Source organism: Thermobia domestica, chromosome 10 (assembly GCF_964235325.1).
Source record: "Thermobia domestica chromosome 10, izTheDome1.hap1.1, whole genome shotgun sequence".
NCBI lineage: Eukaryota > Metazoa > Arthropoda > Insecta > Zygentoma > Lepismatidae > Thermobia > Thermobia domestica.
The window spans coordinates 103,451,109-103,478,376 of record NC_137463.1 but is presented as its reverse complement, the minus strand read 5'-3'; the positions used below and the strand labels follow the sequence as shown (position 1 = coordinate 103,478,376).

Sequence of the window (27,268 nt, the reverse complement as noted above, 5' to 3'; positions counted from 1 at the left end):
GACTCATCTTGTAAGACAATTTATTTCAAATTTTTCATCCGTTTACCCGTCACGCGACTACAGACACCATGGGCGGCGATTAGGGGGGGCAAAGGGAGCAGTTACCCCCCACTTTTCTGAAATGACCAATTAATATATATAGTTTCAACCAGGGAAATTTGTATATTAACATTGATATACAAATATTCAGATCATGTCTTGCCCCCCCCCCCCCACTTTTAACGTCCAACCGCCGCCACTGACAGACACAACGCTGCTTTCAATGTGGCGAAAAGAAAAAAATATGAAAAATGCTTCCTTTAATACGGGAATCCAAAAAAATGCTGGGCCACGGGTCCGTTTATTTTTAATGAGAAATTTACATAACGTTTCATATCCCTAATTTGACGGGTGCGTAAAATATTCAATTTTTTTGCATAAAATATGATCTGCCGCTCCCCTCTTAGGATACACATTTTAATCACAGTAACAGTTCGACGCAGTTGATAAGTATATGCAAAAAATAATTTCAATCGGTTCAGGTGTTTTCCCGTGATTCGGTCACATAGCATCGATGACTCGCTTCGCTGGGTTAAAATAAACATTTTAAATGCACAACTCATCTCATGTGTTTGGTACCCGTGAAATATACTGTTTTTGTTTTTAGTGGCATGTATTTAAACGGCATCAGAAGTATCACTGTTCATCTAAACGACCCCGAAAACTATCCGACACTAACATTGGTCATTTTCGATCCTCCAAATTTCGTGGCTAAATTTGGATGTAAAAGGGATCTGAAGTGCCACTGTTCAACTTAGCGACCCTGAAAACTATGGATCTGACACTAATATTGGTCATTTTCGATCCATTTTATACATCTCTCCGACTCCCCCTCCCTCAACTTGCGGGGCTGAATTTGGATTTCAACAGCATAGAAAGTGTCACTGTTCTCAGCGACCCCGAAAACTATAGATTCGATACTAATATCAGTTATTTTCGATCATTTTTAAATATCTCCTCCCTCCCCTAATTAGCACCGTCAAAGTGAAATGACAAAATCCATCCCACACCAAACCACATCTATGTTGAAAATTTGGTCGAGATCGGTCGAGTGGTTCAAGAGATGAAGAGTCACAAACATAGTGACTTTCAATTTTATAATAGAAGATTATAGATTAGACTAGCTGAAGTACCAGTTTTTGGCACGGAAAAAGTAATGCTTATGCAAAATATTTAAAAATAGACAAGTGAGTAGAATAAATAATAAGCGCCGCCCCTGTCTGAAATCGTTCTTCTCACGGGGAGAATAGAATTATGGAAAGTATTTGAACCCCATCCCGGGTAGGATACCAATTTAAATAAAAGTGTTACCCTTGTTGTGTAGGCAATCAACATTGTTTGGGTTACGTGTTGCTTGATCTGTTAGGGGTTGTCTTGTAAACCCACAATCTCTTTTCAAACCCTAGGAGTCTCTTACCTGCACAGATTTTTTTTTTTTTTCATGTAAGTCATGTGTGTACTAAGTTTAGTTGAAATTGTTCCAAGAGTTCCACCGTTATGCTGAAACAAGCATACATACATTCTTGGCCCCACATAGCGTAACTACAAACACTCTCACCTTTGATGTGAACGATCCCAAGTTTAATTCCCGGTGGAGATACTTGATAAAAAAAAAAAAGTGTAAAAGTTTATTCAGGGCAGCCATCCTGAATAAAGCTTTCCTGGATTTCCTTAATTTACACCAGAGAAATGCCGTGATTGCACTTCACATAATAGTTTCAGGCAACTTGCTTCTTCCTCATTCTTTTCTTCTTCCCCAATTCCCCGGGCAGTGTGATCGCCTTGGGATGTCATCCCTCATACGTGAAGAGCTAACATGGCCATGGATGCCGAAAGTCCAGAAATGAAACTCCTACATGCATTCATTATTACTATATATAAACAGACAATCGTATGACTGATTGATGGGTGGTTTAATGAGAATGTCAACAAAGACGTTACTTGTCTCCATTATGAAGAGGCCAATGATTGAAACATGTTACCCATAAAATGACTGCCAATGATCAAAAACATTATTTTCCCGGTCGATGACATATTTTTGGACTTGTATTTGGGCTGTATCTCATTAACTATACTTTCGACTTGCTAGCTCATAATGAAAAGCTTGATGAAGGCATACTTCAGTATCAGTTTCAGCTTAGTAAGAAGCGTGATTGTCGTACAGCATTAATTTTTAGGTTTACCAATCCTCCATATTCTCGAAAACTACGCATGAGAATTATACCTCACGCACGTCATTTTGTTCAAGTTAATGAGATCTATCAACTGGTACGTGTTTCAGCTTTGGATATTTTCCCCTGTTAAACGCTAATGATATTGTAGTTGTATTATTGTCCAAACTATAGTCGAGGGTACACGGTGGTACACGGCGTATAGGCCTATCCTCGGCTTACTCATAGTCATTAGAGTGTACCTTCTGCTTCAAAGTGTATAGTACTTTCTACTTTTGTTTCGTTTATCTTCATTTATTTAACTGGGCCATGACTCGAACGATAACCCGGCGTCGGGATGTGGCGCCTCCATCGCACACCTCTTCGGAACTGCAGTCAGCCTGCTCCTCCAGGTTGTGGGTTGTGCCGGGCCGATCACCCGGCATTTAAAATTTCGGATCGAGCACAGTACAAAGATAAGCCTCGAATGTGGACTGCTCTTTTTGGATACCAACCTTGCTATGGCCTGTTTATGATAAATGGATTTGTGGTTTTAAGACGCATGGACCCGGAGCCATGGGACGGAGGAGTGAAGCGCATGGAATGGATCGAATGGTGCTGTAAGTGGTTGGTGGGAGTCCTTGGAAGTGGTGATTTAAGTAAGAAGTGTCATCAAGAAGATGGCATTAAATGCTTTTAGATTATAAAACAGTAACGTATCCTTCATATTTTAATTGAATTAATACATGCGTTTTCATTATAAAAATGTCCTCTATGTCTTTCATGACAATCATACATGATAACAAAACAGCGTATACCCTCTGAAAATTTTTGGACTACAGCACTGATTTTTGTTATTTAAACGGCTACCTTACAGGTAGTGTGCGCATTATTCTTAGAAGTATACGCGTTACAGTGCGTGTCACTGTTAAAAGATTACATATCACTGATAAAAGAGGATAAACAACAGACAATCTGCTAGGATACAGTATTTTTTCACATAAACCTCACATAAATAAATAATCTGCTATTCCAGCAGCATAAAACCTGTCAATTGTTATTGGCAAAGAACTACACACTTTTCAGTGCCATAAAAATTCGTTTGTGCCTTCGCGCGGCGGTCACTCACGCTCTCGCCCTTGGTGTGAGCGGTCCCGGTCTCGATTACTGGTCGGGAAAGTGCAAAAGCCTTTTGAGGCTAGCCATGATCTAGTGAGGTTGCCCTCGTTCACGCTAGGCAAATATCGGAATGGTACTTACTATTTTGTCCCAAGCCGATTTTTTCCTTCTCGAGTTCTCCAGGTAGAGTGATCGCTGAAGGACGCCATCCCTCGTAAGTGACGGAGTAAAAATGGCCATAGATACCAAGAGCCCAGAAATATAATTCCTAAAAAATTCCGTTTTCTCAATATTCTAGAGAATTACCCCGAGAATTTACCCTCAAACAACTAATTTTCTTCACCTCGATATTGTTTATCGAATACCACTCATTCTAGCTTCGAAATTTCTAATATAAAATCAAAGAAATTCTCAGATAATACGTCTGATGAAGGCAAAGATACTTTGTCGAAACTGTAACGCTATTATTTATTAAATAATATAAGCTTTGTTCAGAATTTGTCTTGGTATTCAGATAGAAGTACCTTCAAGTCTGAATAAGAGGATAAACGGGTGGAAAGAAAGAAGAAGGAGATTTCTAAGAGACAGCAAATAACATACTTAAGAAAATGTTTGAAGCGAAACACGACGCTGAGAGGACTGAAAATTGTTAAAAACTGCCTAAGGTCTGAAACAAGGAGATATAAACAATATTGGTGAAGAAAGCAGAGAAACAACTTGTGTGGGATGTAATTAGAGAGAAAACAAGGGAAGTTCAAAGGAGTGAAAAAGTGACAAAGAAGATAAAGGAAGAAATTGGAGATAAGTTGTTAGTATTTGAGAGAGAAGCAGTGTTGAGAAGCCGAAGTGGGTGGGGGAAAAAAAGTCCGAAGAGAAAGAGTGGCAAAGATTGAAAAAGAAAGAGAAGAACCCAGGATTGGAAGAAAGAAAAAAAGGGAAAAGTAAATATAGTTGTGTAGATAGGGAACGTAAGAGGCCTCATCACGGCGAAATTAAAATACCGCTAATTTTACAGTAATTATGTGATATCTTCAAATAGAAAAAAAAATATAATTGAAATGTGGAACAAGAGCGCCCTAGACAATATAATTTTACATGATATACCGTTATTACGACTCACTTATCTGCTTTCAATTTACAGCTATTTAGAAAATCGGCATTTATTTTCGCGTTTCAAAATGGCTGCAAACGGAAACCTACTAGGTGACTTGTGAACCACATGCAAAATAATATTGCCTAAAGCGCTCTTGTTCCACATTTCGATTATCTTTTATCTATTTGAAGATATCACATAATTACTGTAAAATGAGCGGTATTTTAATTTCGCAGTGATTAGGCCTGTTAAAGGAAGAAGACATGTGCCTTGGTTTAGGAAACAAGTTCAAAGTGAAGAGAAAAAATATATTGTGTCTGACGAAGGCAAAGATACTTTGAGGAAATTGTAACGCTATTATTTATTAGATAATATATGCTTTGCTCAATTTTTTAAAATTTTATTTATTGACATACAGATCTTACTTTTCAACAATATTTCAGTTAAAATTCAAGAGTCAATTATAATTTTATTCTATATATCTTGTTAATCAATACTATCTACTGTCATCTTGTTAGTGTTATAACACAGAACTTATTTCAGTATCAGCTTCACTTCAATAAGCCACACGATCCTTGAACAGTATCAATCTTTAGGTTTACCTGTTAATTGTTGTCTGTATTTGCTCGAAAAACTACGAATTATCTTTTCCACTTACACATATTATTTTGTTCAATTTAATAAGATCTATCGATTGATATACGAGGGCCAGTCAGAAAGTTGCCGGAATTTTATTACTACTCCATCGCTCTTGCCATTGATGGAAACATCGACGAAAGTTCAAACATTGCGTTGGTTTTGATGTCTTCTGCGGTGACAAAACGAGTATCGGCGCTGTTTTTCTTAAAGCATTTTCACCATAAACTGACTTGAAGGCAATTAAAGTAGTTGGCGAGTTGCTCGAACTGCGACAATGCACTAACTGATTACCACATACTCCTCCGTTTAGGTACACTACTCGTAAACTGATTGTTATGACCTATTCACAATTATCGTATTATTATTAGGGAACCTAAGGACTGTATTGTACCAAATTTCTCAAAAGTAAATCCCCACGTTGATCGCGTGTGCATATCCAGGCTCCTAACTATAAAAACATTTACGATCACTCCAACCCCAATCATTTCACAGATTCAACCTGTTGTATATAAGTTATTAGGACGTAAAATTGAACATAATTTATACGAAAAAGACTTTTATGCATTGCAAGACCTGTAACTGCCAAATATTCACCACAAACTTATGGTCGTATCGACATAAACAAAAAGAAGTGTGGAGCAGGAAACTACTTTACTCAAAAGTCAAAAGAGGCTCACTGAAGACATACGAACTGGTCGAGCGGTTTGGGTCACTAGTTTGTCAATTAGAAGTTTATATGTTCGTATTCGTTTTTTTAAGTGTGTTCCTATTTTCATCAGAGGACTGAGAACATTTCTTTAAATAAATCTTTGGCAACTACTTTTCTCTCAAATTCCATTAGAAGGGAACATTATATGAATTGCAAATCTATAATCCACAGCTGAGAACAAAATATTATGTTCAATATTTCATTATTATCCTTTGATTTGTAATGAAAAACTAATTATAAGCATTGACGATTTCAGAAGATTCTCCCCCGGTAATGGTCAATATATGAATGAGAGAAAACTGATAAAACTTTATTAGTCCACTTTGAGCATGATCAAAGATAACTTATGGCCACGAAGGGGGAAATTTATGTCGACAGAGTCTCAAATTCTCCCACAGGTCATGCCCTGAAATCATCAGTTTGAAAGGTTTCCTTAACAAATAGAATACTACATTTATTTCTCGTTCTACGTTTTGAAATGGAAAAATCATAATTTTAAAGTGGATTATAATACGATAAGCATAACTATTTATAGAACTAATGAAGTAAATATTCTTGTGTAAGTTATCGATTTCTAATCAGATTAAAACTCAAATATTCGTTTGCATCGCACTTTAAAGTAAATCCTCTCTATATATAATTCTTACTGGAAAGTATGTTTAACTCCAATTACTTAATCAATATTTTTAATAATATATTTTTATTGTAATACTTTCACTATTCAATGTTGTATACACTACATTTCCCAAAGCAAAACCTCGCAAATGTATAGTGGACTAGTGAATATTATCAAATAAATTATCATTTTGTTTACGTAAATACTGCATCGCCTCATTTGAAACTTCGTACTTTAAATAAATAAATAAATAAATAATAATAATAATAAAATCATAGCCATACCTTTATCAGAATTTCAGGCTTAGTCAATAAATGAATTCAACGTGGTCTCTATTCGAAGTTCTACTTAATCGAATCCAATAGAAATACAAAGAGAAACTTCGAAAACAGGTAAAAGAAAAATGTTACCTTGGTGGGACTGGAACTAATCTTTAAGAGTTCCTTTCAATTTACAGACAAATGCCTTAGGCACTTTCTTTTCTTTACGTTAACTGATTCACCGAACGTATCCGAGTAACTTTTCCCTATTTTCTAATCGGTTATATACGTTTTACAATCATTTCCGTTAATCTTGAACGACAGGAACACGAATACAAAAACATCTAAGAGAATTAAAATTCCAAACTCCCCCACCGGGAATCGAACCCGGGACCCCATACACCTAAGGCACACGTGCTAGCCACTAGACCAGCGGGGAAAGCAAGTGAAATGCATTTTGTAGTATCTGAAGTTTACACCTATTTCATCCTGCTGTAATAATGTTTACCGTATTCGTTACTTTGAGAAATGATATATGTTATTCATATAGGTTCTATTACGTATTCGTCCGTAAATATTATATAAATTATCAGAATTATTCATGATCTTCCATGGAAATTCACTGGCGCATGCACAGTAGACAGACAGTGTAATTGAAAGGTGAGTTCAACAGATATTATATATTTCGCCGACATTATTTAATAGCTATGTAGAAGAGATAGCAAAAATGAGTTTTCATAATGAAGATGGAATTTCGGTAGGAGATAGAATGATGAGGTGTATACGGTTTGGGGTTGATATTGTTGTTGCAGAATCTAAAAAGAAAATTATTAAGATGTAGAAAACTTGAGAAAGGCTTCTGAAGAATATGGGATGAAAATAAATGTTAGAAACACAAAATCCATGGTGATTGAAACGAAGCGATCGGTGTCAAATATAGAAGTAGGAGCGGAAAAAACAGGTGACTAGTTTTTGATGTCTGAGTAGTATTATTAGTGATATGACATGCGAACGTGAAATAAAAGCAAGGATAGAAATGGCGAAAGAAGCCTTTAGGATGAAGAAAATACTATTTTGTGGGGCCTTAGAGTTGAAAAAAAAAAAGACTCATAAAATGCTTCGTGTACTGTATTTTACTGTATTTATAGGACAGAAACATGGACATTACGCAGAAATGATGAGAAACAATTGGAGGCTTTCGAAATATGTGCGTGGAGAAGAATGGAGAGAAATAGCTGGGTCGAGAGGAAAACGAATGAGAGGGTTGGAAATGGGAGAAAAATATTATTAAGAAGAGGAAGAGAAACTGGTTGGAATATTGGTTAAGAAGGAACTGTATCATGAGGGATGTGCTAGAGGGTATGGTGGCAGGAAAGAGAGGGGGGACGAATTAGACTATATAGAAACATAATTAGGCTATTGGCGATATCAAAACAGAAAAATCGTATGTGAAGATGGAGAGGTTGACAGAAGATTGTGGAGCATGGCAGCTTCTCAGCTGCGGTAAGTGACCCGCTGGTAATGGCGGAATACTTCTGATATAATGATGCTGATGATGCACAGTATAAACAGAAAGATCCACTTTACTGTCATTGCTAATATGAATCACAAAGCAAATTTCTACAAGTTGTCAAAATGCCTAGCTCTAAAGGCTGTAGAGAACTATCTTTTAGTCTGCGAGGAGAAATTATAGTCGAGTAAAAGTGGAACAAACTCTCATTCAGATCGCTTAGGTTTTGGACTGTGACGAGAAAGCAGTGAAGAAATTGATTTAGCGGTATGACAAATAATAATAATAATAATAATAATTTATTTCACAATCATTTCTGCCAGTAGCTTTCGCCCCCTTACTCCCACTTCATGCTTACTCAGGAGGAAGCTGCGCGTCCCCAAGTTGGGAACCACTACTTTCCATTAAGGAACTCTGATAGCCTGTTAGAAATTTGCATTCTGACCAATATCAGTAAACTGCATTCTTCTGTTTCTACTGCGCATGCACCAGTGAATTTCCATGGAAGATCATGAATAATTCTGATAATTTATATAATATTTATGAACGAATATGTAATAGAACCTATATGAATAACATATATCATTCCTCAAAGTAACGAATACGGTAAACATTAATACAGCAGGATGAAATAGGTGTAAACTTCAGATACTACAAAATGCATTTCACTTGCTTTCCCCGCTGGTCTAGTGGCTAGCACGTGTGCCTAAGGTGTATGGGGTCCCGGGTTCGATTCCCGATGGGGGAGTTTGGAATTTTAATTCCCTTAGATGTTTTTGTATTCGTGTTCCTGTCGTTCAAGATTAACGGAAATGATTGTAAAACGTATATAACCGAGTAGAAAATAGAGACAAGTTACTCAGATACGTTCGGTGAATAAGTTAACTTAAAGAAAAGGAAAAAAACTGTCTAAGGCATTTGTTTGTAAATTGTAAAGAACTCCAAAAAGTTACTTCCAATCCCACCAAAGTAACATTTTTCTTTTACTTGTTCTCGAAGTTTCTCTTTGTATTTCTATCGGATTCGATTAAATAGAACTTCGAATAGAGACCACGTTGAATTCATTTATTGACTAAGCCTGAAATTCTGATAAAGGTATGGCTATGATTTTATTATTATTATTATTTATTTATTTATTTATTTAAAGTACGAAGTTTCAAATGAGGCGATGCAGTATTTACGTAAACAAAATGATAATTTATTTGATAATATTCACTAGTCTAATATACATTTGCGAGGTTTCGCTTTGGGAAATGAAGTGTATACAACATTGAATAGTAAAAGTATTACAATAAAAATATATTATTAAAAATATTGATTAAGTAATTGGAGTTAAACATACTTTCCAGTAAGAATTATATATAGAGAGGATTTACTTTAAAGTGCGATGCAAACGAATATTTCAGTTTTAATCTGATTAGAAATCGATAACTTACACAAGAATATTTACTTCATTAGTTCTATAAATAGTTATGCTTATCGTATTATAATCCACTTTAAAATTATGATTTTTCCATTTCAAAACGTAGAACGAGAAATAAATGTAATATTCTATTTGCTAAGGAAACCTTTCAAACTGATGATTTCAGGGCATGACCTGTGGGAGAATTTGAGACTCTGTCGACATAAATTTCCCCCTTCGTGGCCATAAGTTATCTTCGATCATGCTCAAAGTGGACTAATAAAGTTTTATCAGTTTTCTCTCATTCATATATTGACCATTACCGGGGGAGAATCTTCTGAAATCGTCAATGCTTATAATTAGTTTTTCATTACAAATCAAAGGATAATAATGAAATATTGAACATAATATTTTGTTCTCAGCTGTGGATTATAGATTTGCAATTCATATAATGTTCCCTTCTAATGGAATTTGAGAGAAAAGTAGTTGCCAAAGATTTATTTAAAGAAATGTTCTTAGTCCTCTGATGAAAATAGGAACACACTTTAAAAAAAACGAACAAAAAAAAACGAATACTCCCTTCAGGGTTTGAACATATAAACTTCTAATTGACAGACTAGTGACCCAAACCGCTCGACCAGTTCGTATGTCTTCAGTGAGCCTCTTTTGACTTTTGAGTAAAGTAGTTTCCTGCTCCACACTTCTTTTTGTTTATGTCGATACGACCATAAGTTTGTGGTGAATATTTGGCAGTTACAGGTCTTGCAATGCATAAAAGTCTTTTTCGTATAAATTATGTTCAATTTTACGTCCTAATAACTTATATACAACAGGTTGAATCTGTGAAATGATTGGGGTTAGAGTGATCGTAAATGTTTTCATAGTTAGGAGCCTGGATATGCAAACCCGCTTAACGTGGGGATTTACTTTTGAGAAATTTGGTACAGTCCGCAGCAAAAAAAAAAAAAAAAAAAACTGCAACATGAGCATGTAAGTTTATTGTGAAACGACGAAGTCTTTTGCTCCAAAATAAGTGTGCAGGGGAGGACGCCGAGGTTTCTCCTGGAGTGATTCGTGCCACTTAAACGCTATGTTGATTCCCTGCGCTGTTAGGCGTAGTTTCACCATAAAATTACATGCTCATGTTGCAGGTATTTTGCTGCGGACCGTACAAGACTCATTGTGATTGCATCACAAATGCCAAAACTACATCAACATTCCGGGAACTTTTTGGCTGCCACTCGTATTTTATCTCATCTTTGGAATTTTTTCATTAAACGCTAATAATATTGTAGAACTCATAAAAGTGAAATGAAGTATATTAGGCGTCTCTATTTTAATAACAAATGCACTACTGTGTTCCATAGCGGATAGAATATTTATTCTCTCGGGGAACTTTTTGACTGCCCCTCGTATTTTATCTCATATTTTGGATTTTTTTTTCGTTAAACGCTAATAATATTGTATTTAGTTCGTTCAATAATGATTGGCACTCCCCCCTATAACTGGTGCCAAGTAGCAGTTGGAAATGATTGTTGATGTATGCATTAAGATAGACTATAGTACCATCAAACCCCACTAAATGGTTTTGTTTCTTTCCGTAGTTAGCACATTGTAGCAGCATTTGTTCCAACTTGCCAGGACGCTGGTGGACAGCGAAAAGACAGCATGGAAGCAGACACACATTGGCAACGGTGGACAATGTGGTTTCTCTGGAGGGAAGGAGTGAATACTTCAGACATCCACAACAGATTATTAGCCGTATGTGGGGACACAACACCAAGCCGCAGATCCGTGTTTCGTTAGGTATCCGAATTCAAAGAAGGCAAAGACAGTGCTGCAAAAAACAAAAGCACTGGGCGTCTTGCAACTGCACGCAGACCAAGCAATGCCGCGCAAGTGAATGATTTGATAATGGAGCACGGGAGAATCACGTTTGATGAACTAGAGAAAGAAACAGGTCTATCATGGGGTTCCCTCTACACTATCATTTATGAGGATTTGAAGCTGCACAAGGTGTGTGCACAATGGGTGCCTCATGACCTCACCGTTGCACAGAAACAAAAGCTTGTCGAGATTTGCCAGCAGTTGATGCAACAGTACAGTGAAAATCCGACCGAGTTCTTTGAGCGTCTGGTCACCGTCGACGAAACTTGGTTCCTCTATGAGACTCCAGAAAAAAAAAAAACGCCAGCCCATGGAATGGAAGCATACTGGAAGCCCTCGTCCCAAAAAGGCACGGATGGGACTATTCGTGCGGAAACTAATGGCGACAATTTTCTGGGATCAGGAAGGGATACTGCTGGTGGAATGGCTCCCTCCCAATACATCCATCGACAGTGAGAGCTGCTGCAGTTCACTGCATAGACTCCGCCGACGCATCCAACAACACCGACAAGGAAAATGGGGCCGTGGCGTTCTTCTCCAACACGACAATGCACGGCCATATGTCAGTCGTCAGGCAATTGCCACAGTGTATGAACTAGGGTTTAATGTACTGCCGCATTCTCCATTTTCGTCGGATCTGGCTCCTAGCGACTATGCTTTATTCGACACAATGAAAGAGAGCATGAGAGGTAAAAAGTTCAACACAAATTATGAACTCCACGCATTTACCCGCCAGTGGCAGAGATACCCCCAAAGAATGGCTTGCTACACAAAAAGGAAGCTTCCAGAACGGTAGCAAAGGTGCATAGACATTTCCGGGGAATACCTCTAAAATAAACTGTAATCGTTTGTTCAATAAATGGTTCCTGTGAAAACACATTAATTGTAGTGCCAATCATTTCTGAACGCCCCAAGTAGAACTCATAAAAGTGAAATGAAGTATATTGGATGTTTGTATTTTAATAACAAATGCACTACAGTATTACCATAGCGGATAGAATATTTATTCTCTTCGCTATGGTTTTAGTAAGTTAAAGCGCAAATACAGAGGTTCTTTCAAAATTACTTGCTTTGTTTTGAGTAAAGAATAGCAAATCATTTGTTCTAACCCATCCATTTACAAATGAATCCTTTCTCAAACAGTGTCCTCGTCTATTCTTCCGACTAGTGCAAAGTGACAGGGGTACTTAAATCAAATGCTTTGTTGTTTTCTATTTCTGTTCCATTACCACAAATGGAGACACAATGTTCTAGAGAGAGCGGTAAAAATGGCTGTTCCACCTTCTTTCGCTAATGGCCTCTCAGTTCACAGTGAATTACTTGTTTGGATGGAGAACTTTCCCCATCAGACTTTTAAAGTCAACTTCAATAAATTTCCGTGCTTCCATTTTTCTTCATTTTTTTCTAAAAGAGAAAAGCTTCCACTCCCCCCGAAAAAAAACTTTGCAACAAATTAGAACAAAATTATATGCAACCGAAGCAATAATAATAATAATCATCATCATCATCAAAGTTTCATAACACGTTTCAGAAATTCTACATTATTATTGTTTGACAACAAAAGAAAGGACAAAGACGAGACATATACCAATCGATAGACCATTTAAAACTTTACGCATAGGTTTCCACGAAATGGATTAGGATTAGGAATTACATTTCTGGGCTTTCGACAGCTATGGCCATGTTGGCCAGTTACATATGAGTGATTATGTCCCTCGGCTATCATACTATCCGGAAAAAGGGAAGGAAGGAAGCGGCATGGGACTGTATGTTAGGTACAATCCCGGCATTTGCCTAGCGTAAATGACAAAAACCTAGGAAAACCCCACTCAGAATGGCTGGTCTGAAAAGGTTTTACACTTTTTCAACCAAGTGTCCCCATCGGTAATCAAACCTGGGTCTCTTTCGGGTATATGCGGACTGGGAAAAGAGCGTACTACTCAGATTGATTCACGAAGAGGGATATCTTGAGCACGTCATGTAAGAGCTCTTATCGCCAAATGTTTTGAAAAATCTTAATTATAACCACACCGATGCCTTCAGGTAAGATTTAATGCTACCATACTTTTTTCTGAGCTTTTTGCTAATTCCAAGCGATATATATATATATATATATATATATATATATATATATATATATATATATATATATATATATATATATATATATCGTATGTCTCTTCCAATTTAAGGAAAAAAGACTTGGATTCGAGACAGTTAATTTCCAAAATGGTAACCAACCAAAGCTTTGTCCCCAAACACAATGATAATTTCGATGTTTGGTTGACATAGTGTTATTGCCTCCTGATTTCGGAGAAAATGTCCCCCATCCTGTTCTTGCTCAGTGCGAAGTTTAAAATGTCCCGACTTTCATGTTTATTGACGAATTTAGTGACTTATTATTAGTGACAAATATGCAGGATAAGGTTATTTGCATCCCTGCTTTAAGAAGTTAAAACTGTATTTCCTTTCCGATATTTTAATTTGTTATTGTAGAGCAAACTTTGTTCTTCTAAAGTTTCCTTGGTAGATATTTGGAAGTATTTATCTCTAATAAATTATGTAGGCCTAATCATCTTACTCAGCGTAATTGTAGTGGTTTTTCTTGTACATTATACCGGACACTTCCACTGCATTTGTTATACTAAAAATGATTTTTAGGGGTATTTGGTCACATGAAACAATTCGTTCCACTCGCGTGTTCAATCTAACTAGCTAACCCTCACACACATTAAAATTTTATTTAGAGTTCTGGAATGATATCTGAAAATCAAGGGAAAATAGGTACTAATAAATTTCCCTCAAATTTTAATATCCCTTTTGCGTGAATTAGGCAGAACAAGAATTAGGCATAACAGGAATTCCCGTCCTGCCTAAAGATAAGATTAGATAAAAATTGTGTTACAAAGTGCTGGAGGGTCATTAGGCAGAACAGAAAGGAACCCTAAGGTCTATGTGATTTAAATTATCTCATTTTACCAAAATAGATACATATAATTCGTTCTTCACTAGAAGGAACTGCACTACATCATTACGGATGAAGGACCGCTAGTACATTCGTTGATCTCTCCCCCGTCCCTGTGCGCTCTTATTATCAGGATGAAGTACCACTTCATTTTACTTTGGAAAGATGACAACCCTAAGTAGCATATACATACAATATCTGTTTGGACCACCCAATATATTAATAACCATATAAGTTTTGTTTTTCTTTACATTTCAAAGTATACCACTGTGCAAATACTTAATACCATATTCAGTCACTTCACTGTTTATTGTTGAACTGGTTCGATTCCACGCTGAGTTACTGGTGGGCAACATTACCAAGAAATGATATGTGGAAACATAAGAAGTTTTACTAAACAACTTTATCGGTTGATTTAATAGATTTTGTGAGCATTAACCGGACTGTTTTCCAACATTATCATTGTTAGTAATTATGTAGAAAAATTCATAAGATTGGTATAATAGTGAACATAATGAAAATGATCCAAGTAACTTTATGAAGGTTATTCCGTAGTAATGCCATGGTCCCACAGTAAATGGTACAGTTTTAGGAAGGAAAGGAATTCCCTAGTCCCACCCGTCCCTATGGGACTAGTTTTTACACATCACGCTTATTTTTATTGTTTATCGCACGTAAGCAGCGCGATAATAATATTCATATGATTACAATTGTTTCAAGCCCTTGAAAACGATAAATTTCAACGGAAAATTCAGTATTTCAAGGCATTTTAATGAAATCGAAAGCAAAGCAAACACTATAAGCTTCACCATTTTTAAAATATTACCTTTGATGCTAATGAGATTTTTTTCTGGATTTTAATAATGTGTTGTGATGATCACTGAAACAGAATTTTTATAGGTTTTAATTGTAGTAAATTAACCAACAAATAAAAAGAATTTGCAAAACATAAAAAAGGGCCTTGTTGCAGCCGAATAGGAAGAAAAGTATTTAAAAAATAGACAACGCTTTTTAAAACAATAGTATGGATTACAGATTAAAGGCAAAATACAAACCACTACATAAGTTTGTATTGAAGGCAAGTTTCCCACCAGGAATCGAACCCGAAACCATGTGGACTGAAAGATATTACTTACTCGGGCACGATGGGTTGTAACTAGTGGTGGGCACAAAAACTGTTTTTTTCCGTTTCCAGTTTTTAGGAAAACTGAAACCGGTTCTTTGAGAATTAAAAAAAAGTTTTCTCCGAAACCGGTCCGGTTTTTCACTGGATCCGGTTCCGTTTTTTTTTTTTTTTTTTTTTCAAAACTAGTTCTATTTCTGACCAGAATAGTATTTCTTTGATTCAAGATATACCGTATTTCGCCAAGATAGGAATCTTGAACTGACTGGGAGGGCTAAAGGAGGGGGAGTTGTTGTAGCTGGGCTGCACGTGCACTCTGTTTATAATGTTGCTTCATATGATAGGGGATTTGAATGTGTAATAGCAAAGATAGCAATAAGGTCATCAAACGTATATGTATGTGCTGTTTATATACCACCGGATTCAAACATGGCTGTTTACGAGAACTTTTTTCAATTCATTGAGGGTAACATTTCTGTGGGAAGTGCTGTTTTGTGTATTGAAGATTTTAATATTCCAGAAATAACAGGAGTGGCAATTTCTTTTGAGCATTCAACTGGTACTTGTAAAAGTTTGTACAATTTCATGAACTTGTTTGGTCTAAGTACATATAACAATATTGGATAATCGTACATTAGATTTAGTAATATCTAACATAGAAGGAGTGGAAGTTGAAAGAGCGGATATGTCATTGGTGTCCGAAGATCGCCATCATCCAGCACTGGTAATCTTATGGTCATATAAACGACCACCAAAAATGAAATCCCAAAATAACTTCCAGGGTTACAACTTTAGAAGGGCTAACTTCTTAAAAATGTATAATGATTTATCAAATGTGAATTGGGACTGTCTTAAGCTTTCAAATGATGATGATGTTGTAGTAGATAAATTTTACGAAATACTTCATAACGTTTTAGGTGCAAGTGTTCCTCCTAAGAAACTCACTAACCATAATTATCCGTGCTGGTTTACGGCCATCATTACTAACTACATCTCAACGGAGATAGATAAAAGTAATCAAGTGGATGTAATCTATACTGACTTTTCTAAAGCTTTCGACCTAGTGGATCATGACATTTTACTAGCCAAACTAAACTCTTTCCACTTTTCTCAAGAGTACAAACAGTTAATATTTTCCTACTTAAGTAACCGTAGGCAATCAGTTGTTTATAAAGGGTGCATCTCTGAAAAGTTCAATGCTTTGTCAGGAGTTCCCCAGGGCTCAAATCTCGGACCGCTTTTGTTTCTCTTAGCAGTGAATGATTTGCCGACTAGAATTAAACATGCTAACTGTCTTCTATTTGCAGACGACCTCAAAATATATATTAAGGTAGATTCAATTGATGATTGCGAGAAAGTACAACAAGACTTAACTAATATTATGGAATGGTGTAATAAAAATAAATTTAAAATGAATGTAAATAAATGTAACTTCCTACGTTTTACACGTAAGAATAGTTATGTAGACTATACTTATTCGATTGACGGGACAAAATTAAGCTCTCCCAAGTATATCAAAGATCTTGGAATTTTCTTTGATGAAAATTTAACATTTAAGCATCATATGGAAACAGTAACGAGCGAGGCTTATAGAAACCTTGGTTTTATCATGAGGCTAGGTAAAGAGTTTCGTAATGATTTAACTTTAATGAAATTGTACTTCACTTACGTTCGGTCAAAGTTAGAATATGCTACTGTTGTGTGGACACCAAATATGCAAAAATACTGTGATATGATTGAGGTAATACAGAAAAAATTCCTAAAACTTCTAACGTACAGGAAAACTGGGCTTTACCCGAAATATGAATCTTACAGAGAGTTACTGGAAAATTATCAACTACCCACTTTATACGAAAGAAGAAGATAATGATCTAATATTTTTATATAAATTAATACATGATAAGATTGACTCTATTGAGCTGCGTTCGTTGCTTTGTTTTCAAGTCCCATCAACCAGAACGAGGATAGGAAACACATCTACGTTTTATCAAAGAAAGGCAAGAACAAATATCCTTCGGAAATCTCCTATATGGAGGATAAGCACTCTCCACAATGAGGTCGAAAAAGACCTCAATATTGATATATTTAGCATGTCGGAAAGTGTGTACAAAAGAACAATTAAACAGACATGTTTTGAAAACGGCATATAAGGAGCTCATATGCTAAAGACAATATGAATGTGTTTTTTTTAAATTGTCTATTTTGTAATGTGTATTTCTTTTAATTATTTGTATATCTCATTGTTTTGTATTAATATGTATTTCGTTGTCAAAGACAACACAATAATTGGGCCTAGAGCCTGTTGTGTTGTGCTTGAACTAAAATAAAAATAAAATAAAATAAAATTTCGTTGTCCTCCGGAAATAGATTCCGTTTCCACCCAAAACAGTTTTCATCGAAACCATGAAAACCGAACCGGCTTTGAAGAAAACCGAAACCGGTTTGGACGAAAAAAGGAACCGGTTTTGGAAATTTCGTTTTTTTTCTAGAAATCGGTTTCCGTTTTTATATAAAAAACGGTTTTGCTCATCCCTAGTTCAACACAATCAAAATTAGTCAACTTTTTCTTGATACTGACAAAATATCCGGCAAGGTGTATAGCTATAGGATTAACACCGTGACTTTCAATGCGGGGCGCATGCCCCCACTGTGGTGTAATTTGACTTTTTAAAGAGGAAGAATTTAAGAATTTAGGTACGTTAAACAATTCATAAAATAAAATTAAAAAACAGAAATTCACGGTTAAAATAATAGAATTTTTTAGAGGGATATTTACAATGTATATACGCTATCTATAAGCCAATAAACACAAAGGGATGGTAAAAATCTACTTAATTTATGATATTACAACTAGATTTGGTGTTTATATTAAGCAACCATTTTTACTATTTAAATAACATTAATTGTAACGATGATTATTACAGTTTGTAATACAGTGGATCTTCGGGTTACCTACCAATTTCTGTTACGTAACGCTGTTGGTGAATCGAAATTACTTTCACACTGAAATTAGTATAAGTAGCATTAATCCCATCTGGTCACAGAAACAAGGTATTGTATGTATTATTTTACATTTGCAAGTATTTTCTGTGATGAAGAATATAGAATGAAATTAACATTATCCTTTTTAAAGACAAGTAAGAAACATCAAATTAAAGAAAACAACACGCGTATGAGGGCTAAAAAAACACAAAAAATGAAAAAAAAGAAAGAAAGAAGAGAAAAGAAAAAAAAGCAGATCTTGATCACAGCACTCTGACAGACAACCTCTATAGCAAATGCGCTACATGAAGGCGAAGGTGAATCTTGACAGTTTTCGCTTGGGGAGTTTCGAGATTCATTCAAGTCTCCTGTCTTCTGTGTTTCGTTGTTTGACGCGAAGATAATGGAGGATGAGTATTTTGAAACTGCTACTGTCGCAAGCTTACTGGAATTTGCTTGTACATGAATCTTCTCCTCAAGGGACCTTGCTGTAGATGGAAGAACAGATTGTGAAAGGCGATTGGTGCTTATTTGAAATGACGATTTTTATTTAGCTATCCAAACTGTTGACTCTGTGGACTGTCATTCATAGTAATTTTGTCCAAGAAGAAGTACTGCTTGAGCTAAAATATGCATAGAACTACCGTAGTGTAATCTAATGTCTGTAATGATGATCTAACCCGTATCATAGTTGAGGATGTCTACGAAGATTACAATAAAGGGTCACCGCCATAGATTCGATATTTGTATGATTTATGCGGACTCTTAGTAAGAGCAATAAGGGATAGCGTTCAAACGCATCAAAGTCCCAACGATGAACTGGGAGCATGAATTGAGTGCAAGTCGTCAACTATTTGACGAAGGGTCGTATCTCAAAATCTCACTTTTTCAGACATAAAGAAATAATAATAATAATAATAATTCAGATAATAATTATGTGGAATTATTCATCAATTATTGCATATTTAACTTTCTTCTGTATGAAATTATATTTCTTTCGTTATGTCTTAAAAGAAAAATAATTTTGAGATACGACCCTTCGTCAAATAGTTTGCGTTCATGCGTTCGAACTCCGAAACTGTTCGTAAGCTGAGCGCAAAAAAAAAAAAAAAAAAAACTGTTTACAAAACTTATTCTCGAAGCGAGGGGTTCGTAATCGTGGTCCACTGTATAACAAACCAATATAAAATGATTTCAAATTAGAAAAACTCTACCCAGTTATTAATTCATAAAATAAAAAGGGTCGTTGCCACACCTATTCTATACATATCTAATTATTGATGTAGTAATATTTATTTTGAAAATACACATTGTTACAAACGTCTCCACTTTTCAAAATATGTAATTTTGCTTTCATTTTAATTATTTATGTTTTAGGTGTTACTTTCTTTATTTTTTGGTTATTTCTGCTTATTTTAGCATATATTCATTCATTCAAGTTAAAGTTTTTCTTACAATTATTTCTTCCAGTCAGAAACCTTTTGAATAAAATGAGTAATTGCATAAAAAAAAATCAAAGCGTGGTACGTAATGATTTTAGAGGCCTACATACTCTGACAAAAAAAAGAAACCACTGGCTTACCAGGTTACCCCGTTTTATTACTGCTAAAACACTAAAAAAAATTACAAATCTTTTTGGCTACAGCAAAATATTTTTCTTCAAAACAGAATGAAAGATGGATAATTATTATAATCTCTGCTTCTTGTGATACAATTTATGTTAACTTCTCTGCAACCCTCCCCGCTGGTCTAGTAGCTAACGCGTGCTTCTTTCGTGTATGTGGTCCTGGATTCGATTCCCAGTTGGGAGGGTACAAAAAATAAGGGCTTCAAGTCTTGCACATCAAGATTCGCCTAATACCCCTTAGTTATGAAAACGTCACTCAAAATGCTGACAGAGTTATTGTTCCTCAGGCGAAAGTTAATTAAAAAAAAAAAAAAAAACTCATACACATTGGTAATCCTGTATCTCTAAGAGATTTTAATGGATGGGATCTTAGAGATTTCGCATCGATTTTTGCATCTAAACACAAAACATGATGCATATTTATGGAAGTATTTTCCACTTCTTTAGTTTGTTCTTCATTCGGAGAGAAACAACGTACGGTACCATCTTCCGTAATTCTACAAGTAATTACTAAAAATGAACTGCAATTGTATCCGCAAAGGTGCTTGATAATCGATTTTGAAAGTCAAGGAGTGTTAAGTTTTAGTAGAAGTAAAATGACATTTCCCCGCTTGTGTATTTAATATTATATATATATATATATATATATATATATATATATATATATATATATATATATATATATATATATATATATATATATATATATACAGGGGCGGATCCAGGATATGATCAAGGGAGGGGCTAAACCATAATTTGCCGTTTTATCCAGTGTAAAGCAGGATTGAAGCCCATTTTATCCAGTGTATACCTGAGCGTCAAGGGGGGGGGGCTATAGCCCTCCCCTTGGATCCGCCACTGTATATATATATATATATATATATATATATTTGTGTTTCTGATGGAGTATCAAAATAGTCGGTATAACTATGCCTAAGGATAATTATAAATACAAATACAAAGAGGTATTATTGAGTTAAATGCTCAGTGGACAGATGAGTACCTATATGTTTATATAGGTTCAAACACATAATATGTGCAGAGTACTAACTTGGTATCGCATCTAAGACGGATTTCCTTAAGAGTCAATGAAAAATGTGTGACAACTATGTTGTAAAAATAATCTAATCAAAATTCTCAGTTATTTCAAATTTGAAAATGTATCCCTATCTATTTTTGGTAATGACTACATAGTATATTGCAACTTTGTAGCGAACATACAGGTATATTAACTCTCCAAATATCGATATCAATACGTACTTCTCGACGCAAACTATGGAAAACAATTTTCTGGACATGAAATAGGGGAAGACCTCACTAAACGATTCGAAGTAAAGGCAAAGTATATCTATCGTTAACTTTAGAATACATAAATGCTATTCATAAGCTATACTTTATATCGATATGGTCAGGTTAATTGGATAAGCCTTGCCTTGCAGGAATAATTGTGAAAGTCGTCCCATGGAAATATTTCTGTTCTAGTAGTGACGGGTAAACTACGGTCCACGGGCCAGATGCGACCTCCTGAGAGGTTCTATCCGTCCCATGACATTATCCCTATTGTGACAAATTTAACTTCAATTTTCAGACTCAGTGAATCTTATTCAAATAGGTTAGAATATTTTAGAAATGCGTTTATAATTTTATTCGTCACACTCCTATTCATAATTTTTCAATTATTAACAAGGCGTAGTATTGCAACAATTTTGTAAATATACAACTGTTGATTTTAATAAATTATATTGGCCTGCTTAAGGTTTTTTCTTTGATCCTTTCCTAAAAAGATTGCTTATCACTCTTTATTCGATTTGATTTTTAGTTTAGCGTCCATTTCAGTAGCGAGACTATATGAGACGTGGGCCAACGGCTTAACGTGGAATCCGAACACATGAGCCCCCACCGGGAATTGAGGAACTGAACCTGGGTCTCCCATGACAAAGGCGCGTACGCTAACCGTTTAGCCACGAGAGAGCTCTAGCATGAGTTAAATGAATATACAGTATGTTTCCCTCCCCCCAAAAAGTAAGAATACGTGATACCATCCACTGGATATGAAAGGAAATGTTGCTAAGCGTAATACAGATTTAACACGATCCACTAACGCGGTGAACATTTACCTTACACCACCCTATTTACCTTACCCCGCTTTTAAAAAAAAAAATCCAATTAGTATGACCGTTTCGTGTATAAAGATTTGCAGTGAATATTATATATAGGCCTATATGAAAGTGAAGTGTGCATATAGCTACTCCACTCGATAAGAATTAAAATCTTCAAACATACCAGTAAACCTATCTGCAATTCAGAACCTTGAACCTCTTCTAGCTTCTCTACCCTTTGCAGTTACACTGGATAAAATGTTCTCTGGATTGTCCAATGAGAACTTTCATCTTTCTAAATCTTATTTACCTGGTAGTCACCTTCGTAAACCCTGCATACCTACTTCACACCCCTTTTTGCCCGCTCGTTAATTTTTCGTGTGACTCCTGTAATTTCATATGCAGCATTGAACTCTGAAATTTTCATACTAATAATAATAACTTAACTTACAACAACAGTAATTTGCAATTATTTGATTAGGTATTTTTTTGAAATCCGTGTTGTATGCTGAAAGAGTACTTTGTACTCAGCGTTGAAAATTTAGTAAAGTATTTTAATTTGCATAAATCTTGAATACAACGTACAAATAGGAAAGACAATATCCCAAACAAGTAGTGTCTATGAAGTTTATTGAAGATAAATTGGTTGAATTGGCGAATGCCGTCTCTTTTCAGCTCCGAAGTTGTATCAGATGTGTACCTACAGTTTAAGGTGGACTCCGAACCATCGTAATACGTTCAAAGTTTTAATAGTCTCCCATCGTGAATCGAACTCGACTCCACGTGACCCAAAGCGCTCCACTGGACCAGTGGAGATGGCTGATTAGCAGCAGTGCAAATACGTCTTCAACATTGGGGGGACAGGTAAGACCGTTCCCATAATCTTTTTTAAGATCGTTCCCATAATATTTTATTAAGTGATGTTCAATATTTACGAAGTTAAAAAACAATGTTGTAGAGGATCAGGGGAGCAGAGTTCTCTTCAACATTGGGAGGTGAGCAGATTTGAGGCTTATTCTGGTGGAACATCAATTTCATTCCACTTTCTTTCGTGGCAATCGGACACAAATCATCACATTTCTCCCCCAAAAAACACATTTCAAATCAATTATTGGGGGAATAGTCCCCCAGTTCCAAGATTGGTGGGGACATGTCCCCCTCATCTCTCCGGGATTTACGCCAGTGCTGATGAGAATCTAGAGATGATGTATCTCTTCAGGTATTAAACAAGGAAAAGAATTAATACATGTTTCTAATATAAAATTATTGTTCTTGAAATGGTTCACAATTATGCAAGTATAAACTGAAAACCATCGGACCTTTAACATTCTCTTTAGACACAGTAGAATTCAAACAGTGACGATGCCAGAGGCGAGCACCCTCCGATGGCTACGCTAGGCGTCCCAAATATGTTGTATTGTCAGTGAGTTATTTAGGATTTTGTTTCGGGGGAGCTATGCACAACACGTGAATAAACACTTATATTTATACTTTTAGGTGCCGACAAATTTGAATGAAGTTATGCATATAAATTTATTTCGGGGGGGACTTGACCCCGACAGCCATCCTCCTAAATATGCCACTGTGTATTGTATTATAGATGAAATAACATAAAGCTATCTTTTTCTGTCCAAAAACAAAACTTTCTCCCCGTTTGTTCCGTAAGAAATTACAGCTAGCGTCGTCACTGGATCCGAAATAGTATTTGAATTGTTATGCGGTGTGAACACCTCTAGTGGGGATCGAATCCGAAGCCAATCGCATAAGAAACAAATGAGTTAACCACTCGGTCACGAACAGGCACAAAAATCGATGTAGAAATTAATAAATAAATTACAAAATAAATATAAATCACATATTTATCTGCATAACCTTGTAAATTTAAATGCATTGAGAACGTTGCATTTAAATTGTACTAGATAATAAAACATGATTATTGCTCCGGACGTGGTTAGCGATTTGATGTTTCCTTGTGTGAGGCATGCGTGACACACCTTACCGGTATTATTCATTCAGCATTCATACACGTACTGCATTGGTATTATAAGGAGCGGTTGGGTTACAAGGTCACAGACGTCAAGCAGCTGTCAAGATCATAACGAATGCCGGATTTCTATAAGTTTCATCGCTAACTTACAGAAATTTAAGAATTTTATCATCAACATTATAAAATAGAATGACTTACTGTCATGGAATATTCGTTTGCATACATTTCCATTCATTCTAAACAACTTTGTTTTGAAGAATCAAGTGTAAACATGCAGAAAGTAAAACAGTTGACAATCGTCATTGTTATTATAACAGTACAGACGAGACAGCCACACCAAGTACTGTCATGGGATAAAACATAGAAATCAGTGTATTGTTACATGATTAACAAAATACTTACTGATCTGTAGGAAGCTCACAGGGCGCTTCTCCCCCTTCCAGCGGGGGTTGGGCTTTACCCTCTTCTGTTACCCACATTCTTGATGAGATGGAGCCATTCTTTTCGCTTCGTTGCGTTCACGATTCCTTTCACTGAATATCCTCTGTCGTTCTCTGCTGTGACTCACTTTCTGATCAGCCCCCACCCAAAATCCCACCCACACGAACACCGTCGTTCACGCGAAACTCCCAACACTCTTCACTCGAGCTGGACTCTAGTGCGCTACGTAGTGTGACGTACGTATGTTTTCCCCCACATCTTCACTGCAGCACGCCATACACCAGACTACGCATGCGCATCGACAACAGGCGGTAGGTCTACTGCGCGCTTCGCCGAGAGAGGTTGCCGCTTTCATTTGTCTTACCGGAATATCATAAAATATGCGTTTTTTTTTTCGTCTCCTCTTTTGACATTTTTTTTTCTGATTCAAAAAGAAAGATACGGAATTATTTATGTACATTTTATAGTTTACTCTTCTAAAGAAACAGTCCTTTATGATAGCGACAAATAAAACCAAAGGTCAAAATGGTACTTTCCAAAATACATTTTCCATAGGACCGCAATCACTGGTGTAACTTGTGTGTGGACAGGGTGGACAAAGGCCCCAGATAGGCAGGTATTCCTATTAAAATAAACGACTGGATCGTTTCTAACATACACTTTTACAGGTATGTACTGTTTTACAGTGAGGCCAAATTTGTACAGATCATTTTCAGTAGGCTGTCATTCAACCACGGGTCTTTGTAAGTAAAAATGGTCACGTAGTTACAGCGGCACTTTTCTGTTGTCTCCTGCATTACCTATATATGGTTATTCTTCGATTTTCTATACTGTGTTCATATTCACGAGCATTTGAACTGAGTTTATCCTATACTGTGGAGTGAATTTTACTACGGTCGGCGGGAGTGTATTCGTGGAAGGCGGCAGAGTTGTAATTTCTTTACAGATTATCTCAATCTAATTTTCATATTAAAGACTGATGACATACTGAGATAAGAAATATAATTAAGGGGAATTAGTGTTAAACCGTTAAAGTAAGTGCGGGGCATTTGCTTTACATATACCGGCAGTGATGTATTTAAGGGGGACATACGGGCTTAAGCCCCCGAAATTTTATTTACTATATTAAAGTAAATGTAATATCTTGCAGAATTATCACATTTCGAGGAATAAAGTTAGCAAAGCCCCTCCCCCGAAACAGTCGTAAATACGTTACTGTGTACCGGTATTAGTAAGTAAACCCATTCACGAGTTAGGAGGGAACTGACTGTCCAGAATTGAGCTTTCTTATCGGTATGTTGAAGAAACTTGTCTGGAGAGTCAGTTTCCTCGAAACTTGTCCTCTGGATGGTGGACTATGAGGCGAGCTAGTGGTCTAGAACCCTGCCCAAATATAATGTTCAAGGCACAGGCAGGTGATTAGTACGATTCATATAGTTCATATATAACGGATTAGAAATGAAATCTTTGAGTTTTACGGCCCACAGTTATGCCGGCTAGGCTAAAGGAGACTGTGATGATGAGAAATGAATGGAATGGAGAAAGTCTGAGGAAACGGGAGAAACCCGAGAAAACTCACACACACGGTGGTAGAGCGTCCACCACAAAGTTCACTTGGCGCGAGCTGGAGCGAACCATGGACCCCAATTACCAGGGGAGAACGCTCTACCACTGAGCCAACGCGATAACGGATTAGAGTCGAATGTGTCACCCAGGATGCGAAATCGTCCCTAGGCGGGGGATATGTTCCTTTTCAAATGTGAAAAAGAAAAATTAAGTAAAGTTTTACTTCTTCGGAGTCTAGTGGTGGTGGGAAAATCCACATCTCCCCGTAATTTCCCAACCTGATAAGGGTATCAGGCTACTTGCTAATAAATAGAAATTCCGTTAGTAATTTCCATATGTACGACATGAAGTTAACTGGATATTAACTTAATGTGTGACGCTGGATTAAGTGATGGAAAAGTAACATTATCATCAACTATTGTGTACTTTTCTCAGAAATGCAAATTTTATTAAGAAGAATGTCAATTCCTTAAGGTTCGAGTATCTCTAGTTTTTTTCATATGTTCTCTAACAAAAAGGTCAACAAAACTGTGTATACTAAATAAGCAAGTTGAGTTCAATAGTTTTTTAACAGAAATATTCCATATTATAGTGTTTACCTCAAAATCTTTATTCGTTAAATACAAACCTTAAAATTGAGTCTTGATATCACTAAGACTCAGCGGTTAGCTTACGTGCCTTTGGCGTGGGAGATCTGGGTTCGATTCCCGGCGGGGGCTCATGTGGTTCGGATTCCATGTTAATCAATAGGTCCCGTCTCATATAGCCTCGTTGCTGAAAGGGAAGCTAAACTCAAAATCAACTCAACCACTACGATTCTTTGTACTTTTCAGGCTAAGGGCCCACCACCTTCATTGTTTCCGGTACTCACCTGTTCTTGTTAAGTCTCTGGCCGCAGTATAAATCGTTTCCCGTTTTGAACTATAACCAAACCAAAATTGTGTTTTGTATATAACCAAAGAAATGAGAATTGCGAAGTTCAAATGCACACAGTTTCGTTTTACCTCAAAGTAGCGATGATAAAATATTCTGTCTTCTGGCGGGATCATATAAA

At 36.2% G+C, this 27,268-nt stretch overlaps 1 protein-coding gene across 5 annotated transcripts in view; it reads right to left on the bottom strand.

Moving 5' to 3' along the window:
- LOC145662613 (uncharacterized) overlaps nucleotides 1-27,268 on the bottom strand; it is a 450,934-nt gene that overhangs the window by 316,925 nt on the left and 106,741 nt on the right. Inside the window, exon 1 of one of the 5 annotated variants that reach the window (XM_081728344.1) lies at nucleotides 24,610-24,871. The exons of the other annotated variants lie outside the window; for them this stretch is intronic. Coding sequence (XP_081584470.1) covers nucleotides 24,610-24,686 — 77 coding nt within the window. The 5' untranslated portion in view covers nucleotides 24,687-24,871. Of the gene's footprint in view, nucleotides 1-24,609; nucleotides 24,872-27,268 lie in introns of those variants that run through there. 5 annotated transcript variants of the gene reach the window in all.